This window comes from Lepisosteus platostomus, chromosome 9, assembly GCF_059453375.1.
Source record: "Lepisosteus platostomus isolate fLepPlt1 chromosome 9, fLepPlt1.hap1, whole genome shotgun sequence".
Taxonomy (NCBI): Eukaryota; Metazoa; Chordata; class Actinopteri; order Semionotiformes; family Lepisosteidae; genus Lepisosteus; species Lepisosteus platostomus.
In genome coordinates, this window is record NC_142619.1 from 19,228,034 (window position 1) to 19,251,518 (window position 23,485).

A 23,485-nucleotide genomic window follows, 5' to 3' on the forward strand; every position below is an offset into this window, starting at 1 on the left:
TAAAACCTTAGAGTTTGACCAAACTACTGAAATTGAACATATTGACACATTATCCATCCATTTTCTAACTGCTTCATCCAGTGCAGAGTCACAGAGCAGCCAGAGCCTATCCCGGCAAGCAACGGGTGCAAGGCAAGGTACAACCTGGATAAGACGCCACACACACGGACAAACACTCTCGCACCAGGGCCAATTGTCCCAGAAGCCTGTTAACTTACCAGTATGTTTTAGGACTGTGGGACGAAACCAGAGCACCCAGAGGAAACCCACACAAACACGGGGAAAAACACGCAAACTCCACAGACAGCACTCCAGGTACGGAATTGAACCCAGGGTTGCGAGGCAACAAAGCTAACCACTGTGCCGTCATACCACATATTAATAGAGTAGGTCACTGACATAAAAATAAATACACAGGAAATATTTTAGTGAGGTAAAATATGTTATTTGAATGTGAAAAGGCACAAAGTATTGGGAAGCTTAGTACAATACAGCTGTATGGCCTATTTAAGCACAAATACAATAATTGGCTGCTAAACATTATCCACTGTTGTACCTCCTGTTAACTTTACAGTTCTGGCTGTCTGTGATCTTGATCACATTATTTGTGCAGTATGTATTATACGTGGTTGGACCACCGTTTTGAGCACGTCTCAGAGTTCCTAAACCACACAATGAAAACAAGTGTCAAACATGCTTCACCAAAAGTGTTCCCAACTCACATGGGAGACACGCACTCTGGAGAACCCCACCATGACTCTCTCTAAGATTAATATATTAAGACCCAGTGAAATTCTGTATATTAACCAATACTGAATTTTTAGGAATTGGCTGCAGATAAATAGCTTGATATGCCTTTAATGTTTTTAACAGCTCAGTACCTAAAATATAAAAAATGTAGAAAGAAAAAATAGTCATGTAAAAGTTAACAGAAAAGATATATATTGTACCCATTTCTGATATCAAATCTATGTTCCTCCAAACTGTACTACAATATAGATATAATAATTCTGTTATTTTCCACTATCATTTTCTGTACATTTTCTTAAATAAGAAAAAAATAAGTACAATAAGGCTCAAATTCACTTACAAAATGAAAGGAAGAACCTGGCTTTAGCAGGAGAAAATCCTAAAATACAGTATAACATTATAAGCACAATCTTAGTACAGTATGTGATTAAAATACTTTTTAAAATATATTCTATCCTTTTACTTGTACGTGTACTATACTTGTACTGAAGTATACACAGTATATACTTATATATATGTGTGTGTATAAAAGGATCGAAGTACTTTTATATATATATACATAACATATGGCACATTCATTTCACACACCTAAGTTAGAATTTTATGCTTATAGAGTATACCTGATTACAATAGATACTGTACATGCTTATTGTCTTCAACACCCCTGTATCTAAGAGGGCTTAAATTATTTGTAGGCAGTACTGTAACATTTTATATTCAGAGAGAATGGAATAAAATCACAGCTTCCTTCTTACGACACATACTTATGATACACAGCTTGAGTGCTGAAAACGTACATCTGTTGAACAAATGTAAACTGTATTTTATTTTTCCTCACATATAATATTAAAACAAAAAATCAAAAGTTTTTTTCCCCCCCAAACAGCAGTTAAACCCTGTAATTGGTCAAAGTCTTTTTAAAGCGTTTCACATTTCCACAAATTTGTGTGACACCAGTATTCACCATCATCCATCTCATGATGTTGAACTGATCTCCAAACAATCATTTCTTTTTCATTACATTACAATAAGCATCAATGTTTAACACAACCAATGATTCATCTGTCAATCGGTTGTGGTCATCACAATCTCCGACCTACAGTATACACCCTTCTTATACAAGAGGGTTCTTCAATAAATAGGGTAACAAGGTGCTCACATGATATTTCATTTACTCATACTGTATATAGCTAGAGATGTAACTAATAATAACAGGAGCATGTTCCACAAAACTTTTCCTCACAACTGTTTGGGCTTCCCATCCTTGATACCAAAGCCTAAATTCTGGTCTGGTTCAGCAGAAGGCTATGTCACTCGAGTCAAGACTTGAGCACATCATTTGCAAATTATGTGCTGGACAGCCGGCTTCTTCACGGGATGATGGTGAATGGTGGAGATGAATGGGCAGGGAAATCCCTCAACCATCACATCTGTAACACTGTACATAGTAATGGGAGCAGTTGTTCGTGTGTCCACCTTTTCCATGGCAACATTGAAAAAACAGTAAATACAGCCTCATCTTAGTAAACCAGTGTACATGTGTGAACTGCTTCAGTATACAGTATATCTGTTGTAGATTTTGCAGTACACCAGTACCTACGGGCAATATTGTGCACAGAGCAGTACTTAAATCGCAGCAAACATTCTCAACTGTGTAGGAGATCTTTGGCCATCCAAGTCACTGCTCATTATGAGCAGCTGTCTTGCCATTATTGGAGGCACTGCATGGTACTGACATCTCTTTGCATGATTTAGCATGAGGTTGGTATGTCTTCATAGGTGGGCATAGAAGTACAACTGTGTCACGCTCTTTCTTGCTAAAGCTCAATCACTCAGTGCATTTCAGTTTTCAACTACTACTGCACAAAGCATGCCATTTTTATCCTAATACTTGGAGGTACTGTACAGTACTAAGACTTGTGACTCATGTAGTCTCATAACCAAGCACATAAAGGCGGTAGAGTGCTTCTCCTATTCAAAAGTCATTTTTGGCTGCGGGAGGTCTTTTTACTTTATTTACTGAAACACCCTCTATACTGTATATACTGTTTATGGCGTTCATCAGGTCAACCCATCCCATACAGAATTAAGAACAAAGCAATACAGTCCACAAATATGATGCACTCCTGATCCAAACCAGTTATAGAAGAATATTCATTCCAAAATGTGTCGGTGTTTTCACTTTTGACTTTTGACTTTTGTCGTATTGAAAGAGAACATGTACAGAACTGTAGCCGCATTTAAAAAACGACATATTATTAAGATGCATTTCATGTTTAGGAGTGAAGTATTACAGTAAATAAGGGATGTTTTTTATGAAATATGAAGAAAGGTTCTTTGATAAAAATATAATTAACAAATGAAAACAGATGAGTCATTTGAGGAGTCATTTTAAGATACAAATACATGTACTAATCTCTCTGATTTTTTTTTGTCTCGCACAAACTTCAGCTTGGCTAAAGTGCTCAAATTGGAAATGCAGTTCTAATAACAGAAATAAGATAATTATAGTTATCGCTCAGGTGTCTCCCTTTGAAAGTAATTCTAATGTGGTCATGTTTTACAAATTCTGATTTGAAGACACTTGACCGTACATCTCTTTTATCACGGTTTATTTTCAGTTATTTGAAGTTTGTAGCCATCCATTACTAAATTTAATATCTCTGAGGGTAGTTATTGCCATGCATGATTGGGTTGGAAGGAATGCACAGACTTGTGTATTACAAATATAAAAGTAATCACCATTTTTTTTTATGACCTTAATAGGTAACATTTATACATTTAATAGCAAAAGGCTCAAAGTAGAGCCCTGGGAAATACCAGACTGTACAGCACCTAGTTTGAAGTTGATGTTAGTTGGTGTAATTAGATATACTGTATGACCATGTAATACACACAAAGTACACCATTCTGAGCTTTTCCCAGAAAGACCAAAGTGGAACTACAGATGTTTTAGCACAATGACATGATCAACAGTGGCAAAGGCTGACATGATATTTAACAAAACAAGTGCTTTAGGACCTGGTTATAACATGGGAAGTCCAAAGAGATCATGAGTATTTTCTTAATTCAGCTCCACCTCAAAACCATAGATCCACAGTTATTGACTAAGCAAAAGATCACTGAGTTGCAAAAACACAACTCCACATAGCCATGTAATTTTGCAGATATAACAAGAGAGCAAAATAGACTTTCAAAGTTGGCTACTTTGGTAATAATTTTACTACAACCACAAAACTAATTTGTCTCACAAAAGAGAACTAGAAGCTTTCTAAACAATGGAATTAAATGTGTCTCACTGGATAAAGTTAGTAGACCCACTATGACTTATCGCCATTGCAAGGCTATTGTTATTTGGTAGCAAAGTTTAAGTTTAAGCTGTGACGTCCTTTTTTATATCACGCTCAGAGTCTTCTGTGCTCTTCTCAACAACACAACCTAAAAATACACAAAATGTTTAATGAATAAGACATACATTATTTTAATTTTCCTACCACAGTATAATAAGAAATTATTTTGCATACTGTCAAAAAATCCTATTTTTCTAAAGCTCATCCTATATAATTCAGGAGAAATTTACAATAATAAATGTATATCTTCTTGCAAGCAAATGCATAAACAGCATTCACAACTAGACGGGTGATATGTTCAGTACAATAATTAATTTTCGAAGGTAATGAGGATGCTGTTGAATAAATTAGGGCTGTTGCTATGAATGTGCCTTCAAGTGCCTTGTTCTCACTAGCCTGACGTGTGTGCTTTGAAGCATCAAGCAAGTACCAGCTATTGGTGACTTAATACAATTTTCTTCTGCACTAACAATTCCAGTATTGCAGAAAAGCATCTACTAATGCAAGCCATATCCACATAGAGCAATAAAGTGCAACAGCCCCTAACACTGAATTATACTCACATTTTCAAATAAATAATGTTGTATGAGCTGACAGGCTGACCTTTTAAATGAATGAATGAGCCTTTTAAACATGTTAGCTGTGGCCAAGCATAACATGGAATGAAAGCAACGGTTACAAAATAATATGTTTCAAAAATGTTTCAAAAATGACATGGTTCTAAGGTTGCAATGTTTCAGAACCAATTGTTCTTATAGCTTGTCAAACTCCTTTGCAGAAAAAAGGGCTAAAAAATAATAGATTTGTCAGCACACATACGTAAAATAATTGTAACGATTTAGCCTAGTGAGTCTATATGTCTATATTTATAAATAAAATATATCTTTCAAATGTGTTTCAATGCATTTTTCATACGCTTTTATATTGCAATTTACATATGTTATGTGGTATTTTCAGGTCAAGCTTTTTTTACAGATTTAGTTTGGCTTGTTTGGTCTGGTTAGAATACATCTTGAGTGTTGAATTGAAAATATACAGTATATATTTCATTTGTTCCTTTTTAAGAAATGTATTCCTGAATGTATTTATTTGAATATTCTAAGCGAGGGGAAAAATAACAGTAAAACAATATGCAAACATGGCTCTGATTAAATTAAATATTTTAACCACGCACCAGCCAATTGAAAAATACAAACCCAGTACCCTTTTGTGCTTTTTATGAAGAATGGATGAATTAAGTGCTAGATTTGTAATTTGCAGTCGGCAGGTGACTCAAGATTTTGATTTGACCTCGACCTTAGTTTTTGTATTACATGCAAAGTCATCTTCACAGATACACATTTTCTCCCCTTATTAGATTGAACATTAAGTTAATCATAAATATTGGTAGATTAAGTATAATACCTTTCACAAAACTGTCATCTTTTTCTTTAGAACACTCAAGATCCTCTGTTGATAGAAAAAAAGAAAACAAATGAATTAAAGTGAATGAATATACCGTATCACAGAAATAACACAAAGCCAAACAAACCTATATCTACAGTAGCTACTCGGTGCTATAATTTTAACACTGACTATATTTTAGTGTTCACACATACATGTGTGTTTGTATTTTGAAAAAGCCTAATACAGACCTTCTTCATTATGAATGGATTCTGGAAGCTCTGTACCTGAAACACAAACAATTGCAGGAGGCTGCAGGGTACGCACACTGACTAATTGATTCACTTCTCAGCATTGCAGTGTCTGCTGGCAAAACACCCAGCAACTGCATGTGTAATTAAGCTGCCTTCATGAGTTATATTTTCTGTTCTGGTGTTGACTTCTTTTTAATCTTCTGCTATTGAAAACAATTAATTACAAAAAGGTGAGGAACATTTTGAAAAAAAAGGCCTAAGAAAGCCTAAAAGATGCTTTTTTGTTTGGTTTAGTTTTAATGATAATCCTATATTCTCTGGGGAATTCTGACAGTTTCTGGGCTTTGGTATCATGTGGCTAAAGGCTATAAGAGTGTTCATCTCTACTTGTGTGCTCCTCACAAGCAAGGCAAAACAGGTGATATACTGTACAAAAACGTGTCCCAAATCTTGGAATCTATACACTATGTTAGCAGCCATTACCGAAGAAAAATATGAGTTGCTATACTAGTTCTCCCCAAGCAATCTCTCAGCAGAACAGTGCAGCCTTATTTATTATTCTTATAGCATTCTAACATTAATAATCAATTTAATAGATATGGTTTTATAATTGCTACATTTTGCAAGAATGTAATGGAGCTTTGATAGAGTGAATTCAGCTTTGTTTTAGAAACCAAAGTAGTGTTGTATTTGAAGAAAAAATGCAAACTTTCTCTCCCACTATATCACAGATGCATGTAATCATCAACAATCATCCCCCCTTACCCTCTCCTGAAAGCACAGCTTTGATAAAGATCCAGGCGTGATCCACAGTCTGTTTGTATATTTGACATTATGGGGTCTCACATAATTCTAAATAAATCTAAAAGTGTTATATTAAAGACATTAAATACAAAATATGTTTGGTGCACTAAAGACAAAATCTGTTAGAATACAATGTCAGATTTGAAAAACTGGAAATGAACAACAAGTTCAATAGCAGCACAGTCAGATATCCATAATAAAAGGAGAGCAGTCTCTGGAAAGGAGCAGCTGACATTTGCAAGCACAACAGTCATTGGACATCAGCCATCACTAGTCCTAAGCAATTCCAAAACATATATGTGTGCCTAGAAATTATTTTGATTTAAATTGTGTGACATACAGGGTCAAGGTGGCAGAATAGGGAAGATATAACTATTTAATTTTAGTCTTTATGCTAGATCCTACAAGGAGAAGAAAAAGAACTAAATTTGGGGCCAGATTAACATTCACATACCCATCAGCTGAAAATACCTTGATGCCAACTTTCCACTAGGAAGATGCAGGAATTTTCCAGAAAAATTAAAAAAGCCATCACCAAGTGACATCATATTTGGAATTTGCTTCTGGTAAACAAGTGGAGGTTTCTATTTGATCTGAGTCTTAAACTGGCTGACATAATTTAATCACAGTAATGAAAAATGCCAAACAAATAAACGAACTACCTGTCGTGCTTTGGGAACTCCTGTTCACAATTTCGTCACAGTCGACAATTTCTGCTGAACAAATATAATGGAAGCAGAATGAGGTCATGAAAACCCAGAAAACAGATACTTCTGAATCAACATAAACTCAAGTCATATAACACAGGGATTGGCAAAGGCAGTCCATGAGTGATGGATTCCAGGAGGTGTTACAAATTTTTTTCAATTGTGTCATTAAAAGGTGCACTGAAAGCCAGGGGACCCTGGAGGAGTGGAGTTGCCAGTCCCTGGTACAGCATCTGAAAATGCTGTTTTGTTCTACAGTAGGGTGTTATATGATGAAATTGGCCTTTTCAGCTACATAGTAGTAGGTATGTAACATGACTCCGAATTTAGTTGACAGTGGCTATGAATCTCCAAATGAACCATGAACCTTAGGAACAGGCAAGTGAATCTAACAAGTGAATTTAACAGTAGAGTCTTTGCGTAACAGAGAATGAAATAGTCATTTTTTTCTGTGTGGAACCATTTTTGTTTTCTGTGTGCAGGACATTGAAAGATTGAAAGCTCTTTTGATTTTTTGCATTTTCCTGTTATTTAATGTGATGTTTCTTTCCTTTTACAGCTATATTAACATTCTATAATTCTCAACTATTCTTCAATTGGCCTCTTAACTGTTCTATTTTCTGAAAAGACTGGCCAAAGCAATGAGGAAATTAAATATGCCAAGTGTCTAAAGGACATACAAACCAGTACTTCTCTTTTTCTCTTACACCCAATGTACTGTAAGTTAATAGCTTTTATTATTTTGTGAAACTGTTACTTAGCAAATTATATTCTACAAAAAACAGAACAATAAATGATGTCATTTTCATATACAAGGAGGTAAACAACAAGAAATAAACTAATAGGAAAATAAAGGCATTTGTCATTTGTACACCATTACTGTATGTAACTGGGTTTCACTACTGCTCAGAGCTTAAAAATTCATCCATTGGAATAATATACTTTAGTATACTGTGGGTCAATACAGCTTTTTTCTCATGGCAAATCAAGATGTTATACTGTACATCGGTACATGTATTAGACTTACCACAATTTCCTCTCTTTAACCGTCTCCTGGCCAGTTTAATCTGGTCCTGAAGAATTTGTACCCAATCTCTTGGTCCTGGGAGTTTCTCAATTCTGTTCGCAGTGCAATACTTCTCTGTGAAGACTGTTTTACATTTTAGAGATCAGTACAAATGCACTTCAATCAAGGCAAAACAAAAAACATATTTTGTTAGTGGCCTATGAAAACCTTAATAGTCTGCTTAAAGAAGAAAAACTAATTCAGACAACAGAACTTAAGACGATTCTGGCGGAAATCTAAAAATAAATAAGAATGAATTATTTCCCTAATGAAAGTAGAAATTAGGGGAAGTTCATTAAAGACTGAGAAGAGGAGCCCTCTTTTTATACAAAGGGTTATGGAGTCTGCAACAAGCTACTCAGCTGTGGTGTTGAAGGTGACCTCTTTGGTTCTTTCAAAAAATGGCTGGATAAGACACTTCTTCACGATCACTTAGCTACTGGTGATCACACAAACTAAAAAGACCAAGTAATCTTCTCTTCTTTGCAACCTTACTTATGTTGCTAAAATGAATAGCGCAAATAAAGGTTAATTCCACGCTGAAAACTAGGAGAAACACAACGTATCGGCTGTTGAACCTTTTTTAGCCTTCATAAAATTTCTTATGTTGTTAAAATGAATAATGCAAATATAGGTTAATAGAGGTTAATTCCATGCTGAAAATTAGACAGGAGAAACAATGTTTCATCTGTTGAGCTTTCTTCACAAATAACAGCTAGAGATTGGTCTGTATTTGTCTTTCCTTACTATAAATAAAAAAAACAACAATTTTTACCTGATGGCCATATTTATATGTTCCAGCCTAATTAAAGATCCCTGATACCTGCCTCCGGGTGTACCAAAATATACATAAATAACTGGGTAGTTTTAATGATCTAATTGAAAGACCCAGCTTTTTGATATTGTACTGTATTTAGGTTTATGTGACGCATTTCACCAATGAGTTAACATGTTCCTTGAAGTGCAAATTACACTATTAATAGGAAGGCAAAATGAGAAAAAACTCAGAGTCAGCCACAGATGACAATTGTTTTAGAGTTACTTATCGGACACTACGTTTAGATTGGAATTTCTGCTAGGACCATGTTTCTGCAAAATAGTGTCATCCACCAATAGAATAGTTATGATACTTGTCTCGTACTAGTATATGAATGGACATAATACAGTATGTGGGATAAACTTAAATTAATATATGGGCAGTTGAAACATATGTGTAAACCCACAAATGAAGTGTCTGTATCACTGAAAGATATGATTTCATTATTATTCACTTATTTAACATTATTCAAAGTAATTCACACAAACTTCTATTACCTAGTTGTTTAAAAAATACAAAGTTTTGGATTTTATGTATGCAGGTGGTACTGCTAATACAGCAGTTGTGTCTCCACCTGGGACTGTGAACCCGTAGTTCCAATCAGGAGTCCAGAGCCCTTACCACCTCTCCTCACTGCCAACACAGTGATCCTGCTTTATAACGAAAACAAGTGTTACAGAAATTGTTTTTAATTTCATACTCTTAGTGTTTTTTGGCACCTTTTGCTTGATTTGCAGCTTGTAAATCAAGTAGGGAATTCTTGTAGAGAATTCATTTGTATTTTAGAATCAGTTTCCAGATTTGTTGCCTATTCTTCAGCACATACAGTACACCTTTGATTTCTGCAGTCGCCTTTGGTTTCCTCTTTGTAGCAGCGGCCTTCTGATCAATCTACAACATCTCAATGGGAAGGAGAAGTGGACCAAAAATAGCAGAACAACTATAGTAGGAATGGCAAGAAAACACTTTGAAGGATATGCTACTACTAACAAATCTGATTAGCCAGAGGATGAAAAAGAAGAATTGTTTGAGCAGCCAGGAAAAATCCTTAGAATCTGACTTAAAAAATGACATAAGAAACAAGTAAACATAGAAAATCATCCTCAAAACAAACATATCTGATATCTGATATCTTAACAGGAAGAAAATGTTTGTGAGTGAAAACTGTGAGCCTTTGTTAAAAATGACACAAAAAAGAAAGATTTCTGTTTGACATACAAATTTAGTTAACTCCATTTAATGGTCAGTTGGATCAAAATTAAAGCTTTTTTTTTACCAAAAAAGGTCCAATATGTTTAAATGAAGAGATAAGATTAATTAAATAACCTTATAGTAAAAAAATAGAGGTTGTGTGTTGATTGTGTGTTGGTATGGTACAGTATTTGTTTTCTTTATTTGTCTTGGCAGTTACCTCTGTATTGTACATGGATCAACACTGCAAATTTCTGCCCTGCACCTTATTCAGTGTTAGACTGCTTGTTTGACAGGAGGTTTATTCTAGTGAGATAATATTCTTTAACTTCTATAAAATACTTTCTGCAAAAAGGATAGTAGCTATGGAATAACCATCTCAGGTCCAAATTTGAATCCCTGGAAAGATGCTACTAACCAAGTTTTGAAGGAAGCAAAGATTAATCAAAAATACTAATGCAAGGGTCCCCAAATACCATTGTCAAAAAATGAAATTTGATTTTGTGATCTAGGTAATGCAATATTTTTTTTCTCATAAAGCACAGTCTCTATTTTATATCTTTCAGTTACACAACTAGAATTTATACAAATCACTTTAATTTTTTTACCTACTGTAAATAAATTTGATGGCGACAACAAATTCACTAATGTACAACAACCTGTTTAAAGGTCAAACTGGATGAAATTCCATATTCAGCATATTGCACTATGTGAGATGTTTCTGTAGTTTTCACCGAATTTTCACAGAGGATTCAGAAATTATTCTGTGTTTTAAACAGAATATGTTACAAAAACAACTATTCATTCTACAATATACTGCAAAATAGTTTTGGTAAAGGAATAGAGTATATTGCAATCCATTTAAAACATCTTTTATTTTTTTTGTAGTGCGTTCCAACATTAAATACTACTTTTCCACATGGAGCGGCTTTGTTTTTTATATATCATTCTTCCATTGATTTCCCGGTCTTGTCTACAAGAAACAGCACTGTGTCTACTAGACAGTCAGCTCTGAAAATACAACCCACCTTTAATAGCTCCCACAATATTCTGATCCAGCCCTTTTCTGTTGTCATTCAGGCCCCTCTTCCTCTTGCCATTGGGGAGAGAGTTGGCTAGGGTTGTGTCGTCGAAGAACGCACACACCAGCTTCCTGAACAGCAAGCTTCCGGAACGAGTGTAATTTACAAGGATGGAATCCAGCTGGGATTTTGGTATGTAGACATCATAGTCCTCAGCCAGCTGGACTTCAGGCTACATACACAGCAAGGGAGAGAGAAAGGAAAATTAATTAATCTTAACAGCATTTGCCTTGAGCATTTTACTCCTGTTTTTCATTTTACTACATCATTAGGAATTCAGGGGCTGGCTAAACTAACCTATTTTGTTTTTCATTTATAGTCTTGTCCCTTATGGCTTGTACATTTCTAAAGAAATTTGCGTTGCCATCTATCCCACTATTAGAGTCCACAATACAGGAGGTAAATGGATACAAATGCAAATGAAGTGCCAAAATATTCAGGGCTGAGAATAAGAGGCACTTCTTGACACAAAAGGCTCAGAGTCTGTGAAACTACCAAGCCACATTGTGAAAGCCAGTTCTCTATGGTCCATTAAAAAACTTTGAAGAGGTTCTTGGATTAAAAAGCATGAAGATTGTCCCTATTCGACATTTGAAAACATGTGATTTTTGCATTGTACAAACAGGAGCATCAATTTATTTTAAAGCAGCAGATAGAAACTGGCCCATCTCCAGATGCTCTCTGCATTATTCATCAGCATTTGATACATTACATGAACATCGCAAATGTTGCACAATCACAACAGAGAAAATACCCAGTATTAGAAACACAAAAAAGGAACATCAATAAGGCATTTTTAAAAGACAAAAGAGCAAAATATGCTTGAGATGCTGAAATAGATAATACCTCTACCCTAAATTCTAATGTAGTTTCCAAACGAATAACATGTAAAGTAGAAAAAGATGCTGAAAAAAGGCACACAAGTCAGCAAAAATTACAGTCTCAAGCTTGAAAGCAGTTATAATTATGCTTGATTATCTGAATAATATCTTGGATTTGCTTTCTATGAGTAAGTATGAGTAACTGACCAATAGGCAAAAAGGTGTAAACCAAAGTTGCTTTTTACAAAAATGTTGACATCACATTTTGATGCCAAGAGACAACATATTTTACTTTTTACACAAAAGGGTCTCAAGGCCCTGTGCTATATTGTACACACTTTTCTAGTGAGTATAAGCACAGCCACCCACTGTGGGCTGAATCACCAAAACTATTGTACTCTTTTAAAGATAATAAAGCTATTTTGAATCACTAAATTCCCAACATACACTGGAAAACATACGGTAGTTCCAAAAATAAATAAAGGAGTGTAAACAATCCTAACTGTCCTAAAAACAATCCAAAAGGCAGCAAAAAAGTGCCCAGTACGGGTATTTGATGAGGAAATTATTGTTCTGCATGATTCACTGATGCATAACTGAACGAGTCTGAGAAAGACAGTGACAACATAGTTTACATCAAAATTCTGAAATAGGTGCATTTTGCAGCCATCCTGTTCACAAACAATACCCACAGCACAAATTGCAGAAACTATTTTGGAATGACAGACACAGTCCCCATTGCAACACTTCAAGCTTGGATGAGACCTGTGACAAGTGCTCCTAATACGCAGTGATTTGAGGATATCAAAATCAGCTTCAGCTCATCCAGTTACGGTGGTACTAAACAATTATGTGCACTGCCTTTGAGCTCTTAACTACAGCAAAGCCCCATCTGAATTAGGCAATAAGTCGTATCCTGCCCTGTTTTGGTTTTAATTTACTAGATGAAACACAATACAGTTTATATATGTAACTGGTCAGTATTTCTAATAACCTATTTACAACACTATCTTTTCCAAAAGGTTTTCAAGAATGTACAAATCCGGAGACACAGTCATGTGATTCCAAGGGTTTTACATTAGTTCAAACTGTGGCTTGTGCGCTTAGAGTACTCCCTAATACATATTTTTGAAATTTCTGTCAAAATCTGTATTCACCAGATTTGTATCTTCCTTCGTATGCATTAAAGGCTAGAGAAGAAGGTGAAAAGAAGACATGCATCTGACTTTAATTGAGAAACTCCACATAAGACATAAAACAGGTTTCCATTAAGACTGAATTTTAAAATGGTGAAAATTGGTTTACTATGTCATATTGAATTGATGTGTAATTTTGTGCGATTTTAAAGAGAAAAAAGGTTGCTGAGTTTTTTTGTGTGCAAAAAATCAAAAAATAATGTGCATGTTTACAATTAAAATGTCAAATGTATGCAGATTCAGTACAAAACATATGTTCTTTAAAGCACATCATAGGATAATTCTGCTTAAATAATTTAGCAATAAAGCAAATTTTACAAAAAAAGCTTTTCATTTGTAGACATGAAATTGCTGGCTTACTTATACAGCCTGATCAAAACAATCGGGAGTTCGTACCCTTGGCACAGTTTCGTAGTTTGAATGACTACTGTGGCATTTTTATAAAGGTAACGTTTGTTATGACATACTTCTGAGGAAGGCATTTCTCTGACAATCCCATATTGAGGAACATGGTTTTCAATGCCTGCTGCTGAAGCAGGTGAGGGAAGACTGGATCTCTCCCTTCTCTCTCTTCGCCCACTGGTCTCTGGAGTGCTGCTGGGCTGGACATTCATTTTCCTGCTGTGCCCAGCCTGCGGTGTGATTTTGTGGGCAGGCCTCCTTTTCCGAGTCCTCTTTCGGGGTGTAGAAGATCGAACAACACTAACACTGCTTGGAGCCCGCTGCTTCTCCTGAGCTCCTGAAAGAATTCCATTCAAAGTGATGTGGTTATTATGGAAATTCACTGGATTTTTACCCAGGGAAATATTTATAGGAGAACTCAATGTGGTGGCATGGCTGTGTAACCAGTGTAAACATACCTCTCAGATTACAGTCATAAAAGCATAAAGAAAGTCTAATGGCTTTTCACAAATCATCACGGTTGGATAAAATTCAGCTGCCAAAATGAGACAAGGACCCTGACTAAATCAAAACTCGCTGATTTTTAGTTTTGTTTACAGGGGGCCTGTCTGTTACTCAGTGGAAACCTGCCGTCCAGCAACAGGCTTGAAATGAAAAAGTGCCTGAAGTTTGAAGTTTTGATTTAGTGTGTTTATGTGTTGACTTCCTTGGAACAGGAATCGAAAATTGCTGTTCACCAACAGCTTCCGTCCAACTAGAGAGAGTCTGAGCAACTGTGCAAAGAAGAATGGGCAAAAATTACAGTGTTCAGATTTGCAAAGCTGGAAGAGAATTACCCAAAAAGACCCATGGCTGTAATTGCTGCCAACGGTGTCTCTACCAAATATTGACTCAAAATAAGGTGAATATTTATGCAATCAGTTATTTTCTGTTTTACATTCATAATTAATTTAGGAGAAGCTATATTATTTTGTTTTCACATTGATATTACAAGTGTTTTGAGATTAATGGCAAAAAATCCCAATTAAATTATTTAATATTGTAACACAATAACATGCGAAAAGGTCTCAGGGGTGTGAATACTTTTGTACTGTACTTCTGTCTACCTTAAAGTAGCCATGTTTCCTAAGAAAATAAAGTCTCTGTTGGTTATTAAATATGTATTATATATTTATAGTATTCTAATGATATTTTTTATTTATTTATGTTATTGTGCTAAACATTGGTTTCTTCTTTACTTATTTATGATAAAAATGTAATTCTACACAATCATTGATGAGTGTGTCAATATTAACATGCCCATTTCTTTTTTTGGGTGGAAATACTAAATGTGATTTGGAGTGATTCTAATTCTAGTTATGGATATAGGATAACATGCTTATATTCTTCACATGTATGAGAAAATAAAAAAAGATACTGTTCACATTTTTAAAAAATCCTATACATTAGCGATGCCAAATAATGCTCCAAACACACCATGCACTAAGCTGCTAGCCTCCTGCCATTATTTATGTACTGTAGATGTCTTTAATTCTTCAAAATCGTTAAACATACACCAGGTGTTATTTAGTGATAACAGTGTAACTGAATGAATAGATTTACCCTACTACAAGTTCTAGACATAGAAAATAATCTCCAAATGTTATGTTTAAGGTGGTCAGTAATGTGTGGTACAAGATCAACCAAAATCAAAAGTGTTAAAAACAGTCATGGTTTTTAGACTTAATGTCCACTGTATCTTTGATATGACATTTATAGAACTAAACTACCTATAAATTGTTTCCTGTAGGATCTTAATCGATCAAGGAAAACACTGACTACATTTACATTTAAGCTTTTGACTTAACAAAGATGGTAGAATGAATGCTCAGAACGAACTATTCAGTTAGCACATTGTTTCACAAAGTGGCATCAATTTTATGTAGTGAAATGGGGCATATCACAGACCTTTTAAGTTTAATTGCTGATATCTTTGCCAAAGTTTGACCAAATTACCAAATTAATCTATTGATTTGTAGTGGGACCTTTAATTATATGAATATAATTATTGCAAAACAAAAAAGAAGAGATAACAGTAAACAGTGTCACTATGTTGGGGAAATGTGTACAGCATAGAGAATTTGTAAAAATATAAATGTAATTTCATATGATGTCTTTATGTTCTTTCTTCATGACGGAGTACTAGAGCGTGTAAAGAACTGAATGATTTTTGGAGTAGTTGAAATATTGATAATTAGCATCCCAAAGCTATGGAATCTGAATTTCTAGAATCTGCTAACGGTTGACATTTACAAGTACATGCTATTGATTGTTTGTGACCTAATTTTATGAAGGCTGTTGCACATATCCACCACAGCTGAGTTCAGAGTCGTGAACTACATTCCTGTCCAAAAACCCCATAGCAGAAAGGTGTTTTTTTTGTGTGATGACAGGAGGTTTGTGTGAAGCATGCAAGGCATTCCACAGTTTGCAGGCTTTATTTGCTTGTAATCCTCTTGTAGTCACCTTGAGAGAAACCTAAAGGCTTTAATGGAAAGAATCAGCCCAGATGTGACAGTATACTGTAAATAAGAAGCAGAAATAATAAAAAAAATGTTCTTAAATCATATTTTCTTCATCTAATAAGCGTTTACTATTTGACATAAAGGGCACATTTCTTTTTGTAGTATGATACTACATAATACTACATACAGTATATATTTCCACTTATTCATTTTCTTAAAAATAAAATAGCATATATGTATACAAGCCAAGTATAAAGGAGATATAGTTGTGCTGACCTTTTTGGGTCTGCATTAACTTCCTCATGGCTCTGAGCTCCTGAAGTATAGCCTGCAGCGTTGTCTTACAGTTACACATACAACAGCTAGGTCCAGTAGTGCTAGTTGCCGCAGAAGGAATCTCTCCTGCGGAGAAAAGAAACAATATAAGCACAGAGGGTGGTGTAGAAAGGTAGTAGACATCATGCTACATGACCAAAAGAACTGAGACATCAAGCTATATATATATATTCATGTTTTCAAACTACAGTATAGATTTAGTACCTCATTGATTATGTACCTAAAAATTCCAGAACATGGGATCTTTAGGTAAAACTATGACATTTTGATATTTTAAGCAACTGACATATCTGAGCAAATATGGTGCCGCCACCCCAAATTCTGTTATACCTTAGAAATTGCAGTAACTTTTCTTAGTTATTAAATATTACCATAAAATAAAACAAAGTTCTCTGCTGACATGGCATTATGAGTGAGAAAACAAAATGCAACTGATGCTTCACCCAGTTAAAAACCTTTTCGGAACATTTTTTATCTTAAATGTATTTGAAAAATTTTCACACCATTTTAACAGCATCAATCTCCCACAGTGGCTTCACAAGAGAATACTAAAATGGAAGGAAATTAAGGGCTGTTTCAGAACTGATCAATGAAGGGGGATGACAGAGGCAAAACACTTCTCTGGGAATTCAATTTAAAAACAAAAGGTGAAACAATCCTTTCAAGATGACTTACAGAAAGGGCAGGTAATGTAAAAAGTAAGGAAGACATATCCTGTGAGATCAGTTACTTTTACTGCAAAAACAATATAAAAAAAGGAGGGACTTTTTAATGGCAAAGAAAGAAACGTACCATTTGTTTTGAGTGTGTTCTTTGTCTTGTTCATCATTTTTAAGGTTTTTGATCGAGTGCCATATTGCCCAGAGACCTGAGGAGCAACTACAGGGTCTTGGTTCCATGTGCTGTGCTGGGCAACTTCCTGGCTCACAGAGGTAGTTGGAGCGACAGCAGGGGCAGGCTGGGCCCACCTCACATCGACATCCTTGGGCTCCTGCTTCAGGTTCTCCCCCTCCTTCCCCACTCTCTGATACACTCGGCCGGCCTTGTCATTTAACAGCCTCATCATACCAGTGATCTGTTTCTTAATCTCCATGCCTTCGTCACCTAGCCAAGCTAAAGACAATTTGGATGTTAAAGACACTAAGAAATCTCTTGTAATCATTAGCAAGACCCTATTCCTACAGGTGAATGATCTTTATAAAGATGTGCACTATGGAAGTCACTGGCACAACATTTGCGCAACAAAATGTTGACACAGGTCTTCCCATATGATGTGTCTTGCACTTTGTGGACACCTGAAGATAAGATGTGTCTTAGGAAAATAACACCATACTGACAGAGCAGAGACTGACGAATTGCGGGAAGTGCGTAATGGTGCCCATAGTATTTATCTGCTGCCCCTTTCCCGAACATGGATTATGTATCCCTCCGACACCAACACCAAAAACAGTGTTAGATATTGTAAGTGTGGAGTATGAAGGCTTGCACCACTTGGGGAGAAAGTATTCACATTTTTATAAAACTATAAAATGTTATAATGGTTAATTATGCTACAAAACAGGCGGATGCACATGTGTCTTTTAATTTTTTCATACATATATCAACATATATCCATCCACTTTCTAACCGTGTTATTCAGGTCAGGGTGGCCATGGAGCTGGAGTCTATCCAAGCAAACAGCGGGTGCAAGGCAGGATACACCCTGGATGGGACGCCAGTCCATCACAGGGCACAGGGACACGATCATGCACACACTCACACCTGGGCCTGTTTTCCCAGAAGCTAATTAATCTACCAGTACATCTTTGGACTGTGGGAGGAAATCATAGCACCCCAATAACACTCGGTTTCCCCATGCAAACCCACACTGGGAGATCATACAAACTCCACGCAGACAGCACCCCAGGAATTAAATCCAGTGTTGCGAGACAGCAATACTAACCACTACGCCACCTTGCTGCCCTATATTCAGATATATTTACTCCACATTCATTGGTAATACAACATTAATAAGAACACTGGTAATACTGTATGTGTCCCATAGTGTCTGAAACATACTTAGTTTTTGATCAAATAAAACAATACTGCAAAAAGCCATCTAAAAAGTGCCACAAAGCATACTTCTCATACAATATACTGTACATACTTTATATTTAAAGAAAAAGAAGAAATATTTGTGGCAGAAATTAAATTGCCTCCAAAGAAACCTGTCTCTCAGAGCTCTGAAATACCACAATCTGCTGTGTCTTCCAGGCAAAACAGATGGAAATGACTAAAAACGAAAGTTTCATAAGATAAAGCCTGTATGGTATTTTATATTAATTTTCCCCTTTTCATAATTTTTTCCCTTTTCCCTCCCTTTGCTCTATCTGTATAACATGCAGACTAATTTCTTTCTCTGTCAAATCTAGTAAAGTTTGCTTTTCCCCACAAAGTTCTGGAAATTGCTGCTGTTTGGGCTCTGGATCATTCATCTTCCTCTCTCCCTTGATAAAACACTTGTTTTGAATGGCAGCTTTTTATGAGCTGGAGCTCAGTGTGTAACACCTGCTTTCCATCAGTGCTACTAGCAATGCCAATTTAGATGTGGTTTATTTCTAAGAAGCTTCTATGAACACCATATGCATATCATTCTCCTCATGAGTGCTCTCCTTCCATGTTATTTGGATATGCAACGCATGCTAATGAACCCACTGTCGTAACATTAAGGAGTGTTTATTAAGTGTTCTTTATTTTTTATCTGTTATACTCTTATACTTTTACTGTGGTATATCGTTATGGTGTTATGTGCGCTTCTAAACTTTGGCTAACATGCTATATATTGCAAGAACTGTTATATATTTCCTATATGACTGCAGTAATCAGGATTGAATGGAGGTTTTTACAGTGCCATTTCATATTTTAGCCACCTAAAAATATATTAAATGTCCTCAGCACAAATTAAGCTCAATGAAAAGTGTATTAGAGGCAATGTTTAGAATATAATTATATTGAATAGATAAGCCATACTGTTTGTGATTAAACTATTATTTGAAAAAATAACATACATTGAACTATCAATTATTGAACATCAGTTATTTATTGGAAAGAACCTTATTCATAGTGACTGAAATAGGTCACAGAGATCGCCTGAGATCGTGAGTGATAGTCCAAAGATGCTTTGGATGACTCAAGTCCACCAAACCCCAACAGAACCAACTACCAATTCGTGCCATCCTTTTGGAAATACATTTGGCAGTTGTCTAATAGCATAACCCTGATTTAATGCAACAGTGTCTGCATTATGGGACTTAATCTTAATCTGTGAATTGAATTAGCAACCCATTTCAACTACACCTATTTTCAAGACATTGACTAGCTGCAGTTTGATAAACAATCACACCTTAATAGACTGTTACACCTGTTAAGGTGTGATCCTTCATCAGATAGCTTAATGGCCCTCATCTTAATGCAACCATTAATTCTTCAATCCACCTTAATGCACCTGAAATGTACCCTAATTCTTAAGGTGGCAGCTTTCCTCCCATTTCTCTCATTTGCGTAATATTCAATTTGACCTCTCTCATTTGTTATTCTGTTATTATCATTAACTAGTATAACTACTTCTGTTATTATCATTATTAACTATTTAGCAATTTAATCCAAGGTAATGCAGATGCAAAGCAATTACAGAAGTAGGAAAACATATTGTATTGGCTACACAATTTCTACATGACAGTGAGCAGGACAAAGGCATTGCTGTATGAGAGCTGGTTAGTTACAGTGTTGGAGACTAACTACAAAAAAACACTAACTAGATGGGCTAAATTGACTTCTCTGGTTTGCAAAGTTTCTTAGATTCTTCTTGTATATTCAGTGAATATTACTCAATCACTACTAGGATCAGAATGGTTACCCTATATGCTGTTCCATGTGAGCTGACATCTCAAAGTTGAGTTTGGTGAGTTGTAAATTTAGAAATTTCAAAACTTTTCAGGACATAAGCAGCAAAAAGAAAAAAATACAGGCATGTTACTTAGAATATACCTTTTGGAATCCTCACAGCAACCAAATAAACCATAAACCATGAATAGAAGAACACGATGGAAAGAAATGAACATTTCTGGCATGTCCATAAATCTGTGAAATAATAGGATATGGCATTCATATTGTAACATTATTAAAAGCGGTTTTCAATTTTTTCTGTCTCCAAAATTTAAATTTCAGTCATGCTAGAATCTACATCCCAGCACTCTGCTTCTATGGTACTACTGTATGGTTGTTTGACTTTTACTGCAATATACTGTTCTGTCTGTGCCATGCTATGCAGATACAGTACAACTGTCAAATGGAAAAAATGGACTGTATTTTACAATACACATGACCAAACAAAGAAAAAACAATCTATCTTAAAGACACTGTGATAATGCCATGTGACTTGAAATAAATGGGACTGTCTGCTAGTAACCATGCTGCAAGACAAAATAAGACAAATCCTGACAAACACACTGAGCTAAAATTACTGTACTCATCACAGAAAAATAATATTACTTATACAGCATAAACTATATATATATATCTGGCAAGAGTTGAACGTATCTTCAAGATGAATGTAATCATAATCCTTGCCTGTTTATTCAATAAGAAATAAACAATGTACCTTCAGCCATTTTTGTATCATTTATTTCCCCGTTTGCATCAAGGGTGTTACTGCTTGCAAAGTATTCTGCTTCGTAATCTGGAAAGACAAGGAATATTACCATGGATTACCCACCAAGGTTCAGATGATACAGCAAAATACATCTGAATATTTTATACAAATCATATCATCATTTTGTCAAAGAACCAGAGGAAATAATTAAAACTGATTTATCTAATTTTAACTTTCATAATTGTTTTCAAGAATTAATAGTTCAAGGTTTCCCTCCTTTCGATCCATCTCTTTGACACATACTCTCTAAAAGCCAGGCTCTTAGAGGATAACTCTCACTATTAAGCTATTATGTTTTAAATGAGAGCTTCACACAAGACATCACCAACATATTTATATGTATGATGTTTGAAGCATTTACTTCATAAAGTCAGTATCGTTGAAAGAACAAATTTCTTCAAAATGAACCTTGAAACGACTGGTCTTGGAAAATCTAACTTTCATATTACTAATGTAGGAAGAGTATCAAATCCCAGAAAAACGTAAACAATATTCTGTATAATGGGACCTAGGAAATATTTCGCTGTCTGTCTTTACACTGTAGTGAATGTGCACGACTATTTAGCGGAATGAAAACTATTGTAGGCAGGACTGGACCTGCCTGTTTAGTTTCCTGCACACTGCACGCTGTTAGGTTCTACCACCTGTAGGTGGAATATAAAATAGTCTAGTTCTTAGGCTCAAACTTGGCATCAAATCAAACCAAACTAAACTACTACAGATCACGTTAAGCCAATATTGATATTGCTGATATTATTTCATTCTCAAGCGCAACAGAATTGTTTAACGCACATTTTCATAATGAATATACACTCGAACAAATGCACTTTTTATAAATTTGTAATCTAATGACAGAAAATACAAGTTCAGTGATATCCGTCGGTTTGTCAGTGTGCCTTTCAGAATACCTACTCCTCATGAAAACAACCACATATATAATGCATTCTTCGAGCATTAGTTTATTCTTGCGTTGTGTATACCCCATGTGACAAATATATTAAATAATGTCTATGTATAATGTGTTTCTACTGATTGACAATAATCTCCTTTCAACTAAACAAACGTTGCAGGTGCATTCCGTGTTCTTTCACAAGGGTTGTTTCATTTTAACCTTTTTGTTTATACAATACCCAAAGGAGCGACTGCAGACGGATCGTGACAAGATAAATTCCCTGCCTTACCTTCTTCGTTAATCAGTTTGAAGCTTTGGGATTTTCTGCTCCTTTTCCTTTCAGAAAACTCCATTATTGGTATCTGTGCGATAAAGACCAGGGAATGAAATCTAAAGCAGAACTCCAGCGTGTAGTACATCAGAATAAACAGCAGGACCGGGGTCCGTCTCTGTAATCAGCAAAAACTCCTGCTCATTACAGTATTTCAGTTCCAACTGCTTAGCCTCGCGTTTATACGCCCTTAATGTTTTTGAAAATTAACCGTGTTAATTGCAGCTCTTGAATAAAACATTTTGTACTAGTAATCGATTGATCTTTATTTATTATTTTAGAGTGAATCCGTTTGTATTACAAATAGATGAATCGGTGTACTTATATTTTCCATATTCCTTTGCGCCACCTGATGGAATTGTTTTGTAGGCTAGATGTTCATCACCTGGTTACCCACACACAGAATGAATGGTTTGAGGCTAAGGCTAGTTGACTTTTTACTGAGGAAATGTGGTAAAGTATCTCAGCCCCTCTCGGTGTCCTTATTATACGGTCTGTTCACCTTTGTTTAAACTAGTCAAATGGTTAGGAAAGCACAATACTATTATATATATATTCATCACAATTTTTTTTATTTCAAGTCTGTTTCACGAAAAGTTAATAGTAGTAATAGTAATAAATTTGGAATAATTTAAGAATAGCAGAGATCGATGACTTATAGCACCTTAGTACGATACAATTAATTAATGTCAAATATGCTTCGAACCAGTGCCAGTACCACAATTTATGCATATTTAATCATTAGGTAAAACCGTATGGGTCATGTGATTGTGTGGACAAGCACTGTTCTCATTAACAATGAGAGAGATCTGCATAAGGGAGGTACCAACACCAATGACCTGTGGAGCTTTTTTATTCCAGAGGTTCCGGCTTCTGGCAGCATCTGTGTATCTTGACACCGCCCCTTGA

The 23,485-nt window shown here is 35.5% G+C and overlaps 1 protein-coding gene across 6 annotated transcripts; it reads right to left on the reverse strand.

Annotated features, from left to right (window-relative positions):
• Positions 1-423: 423 nt before the first annotated feature.
• bend7 (BEN domain containing 7) lies at positions 424-23,454 on the reverse strand. Of its 6 annotated transcripts, XM_088647119.1 has the most exons (12): positions 23,416-23,454; positions 22,535-22,607; positions 21,303-21,380; positions 17,456-17,776; positions 16,604-16,729; positions 13,889-14,160; positions 11,351-11,576; positions 8,276-8,398; positions 7,204-7,257; positions 5,735-5,770; positions 5,505-5,549; positions 424-4,188 (listed from the first exon to the last, which is right to left on the reverse strand). In XM_088647119.1, the coding sequence occupies exons 2-12, from the start codon at positions 22,596-22,598 to the stop codon at positions 4,124-4,126; spliced, it is 1,410 nt and encodes a 469-aa protein (XP_088503245.1). In that variant the 5' UTR covers positions 22,599-22,607; positions 23,416-23,454; the 3' UTR covers positions 424-4,123. The 6 variants fall into 6 exon arrangements, with proteins under 6 accessions (XP_088503245.1, XP_088503242.1, XP_088503241.1 ...); XM_088647116.1 differs by lacking the exon at positions 23,416-23,454 and having other exon boundaries at positions 7,204-7,254; positions 22,535-23,009; XM_088647115.1 differs by lacking the exon at positions 23,416-23,454 and having other exon boundaries at positions 22,535-23,007.
• Positions 23,455-23,485: the final 31 nt, after the last annotated feature.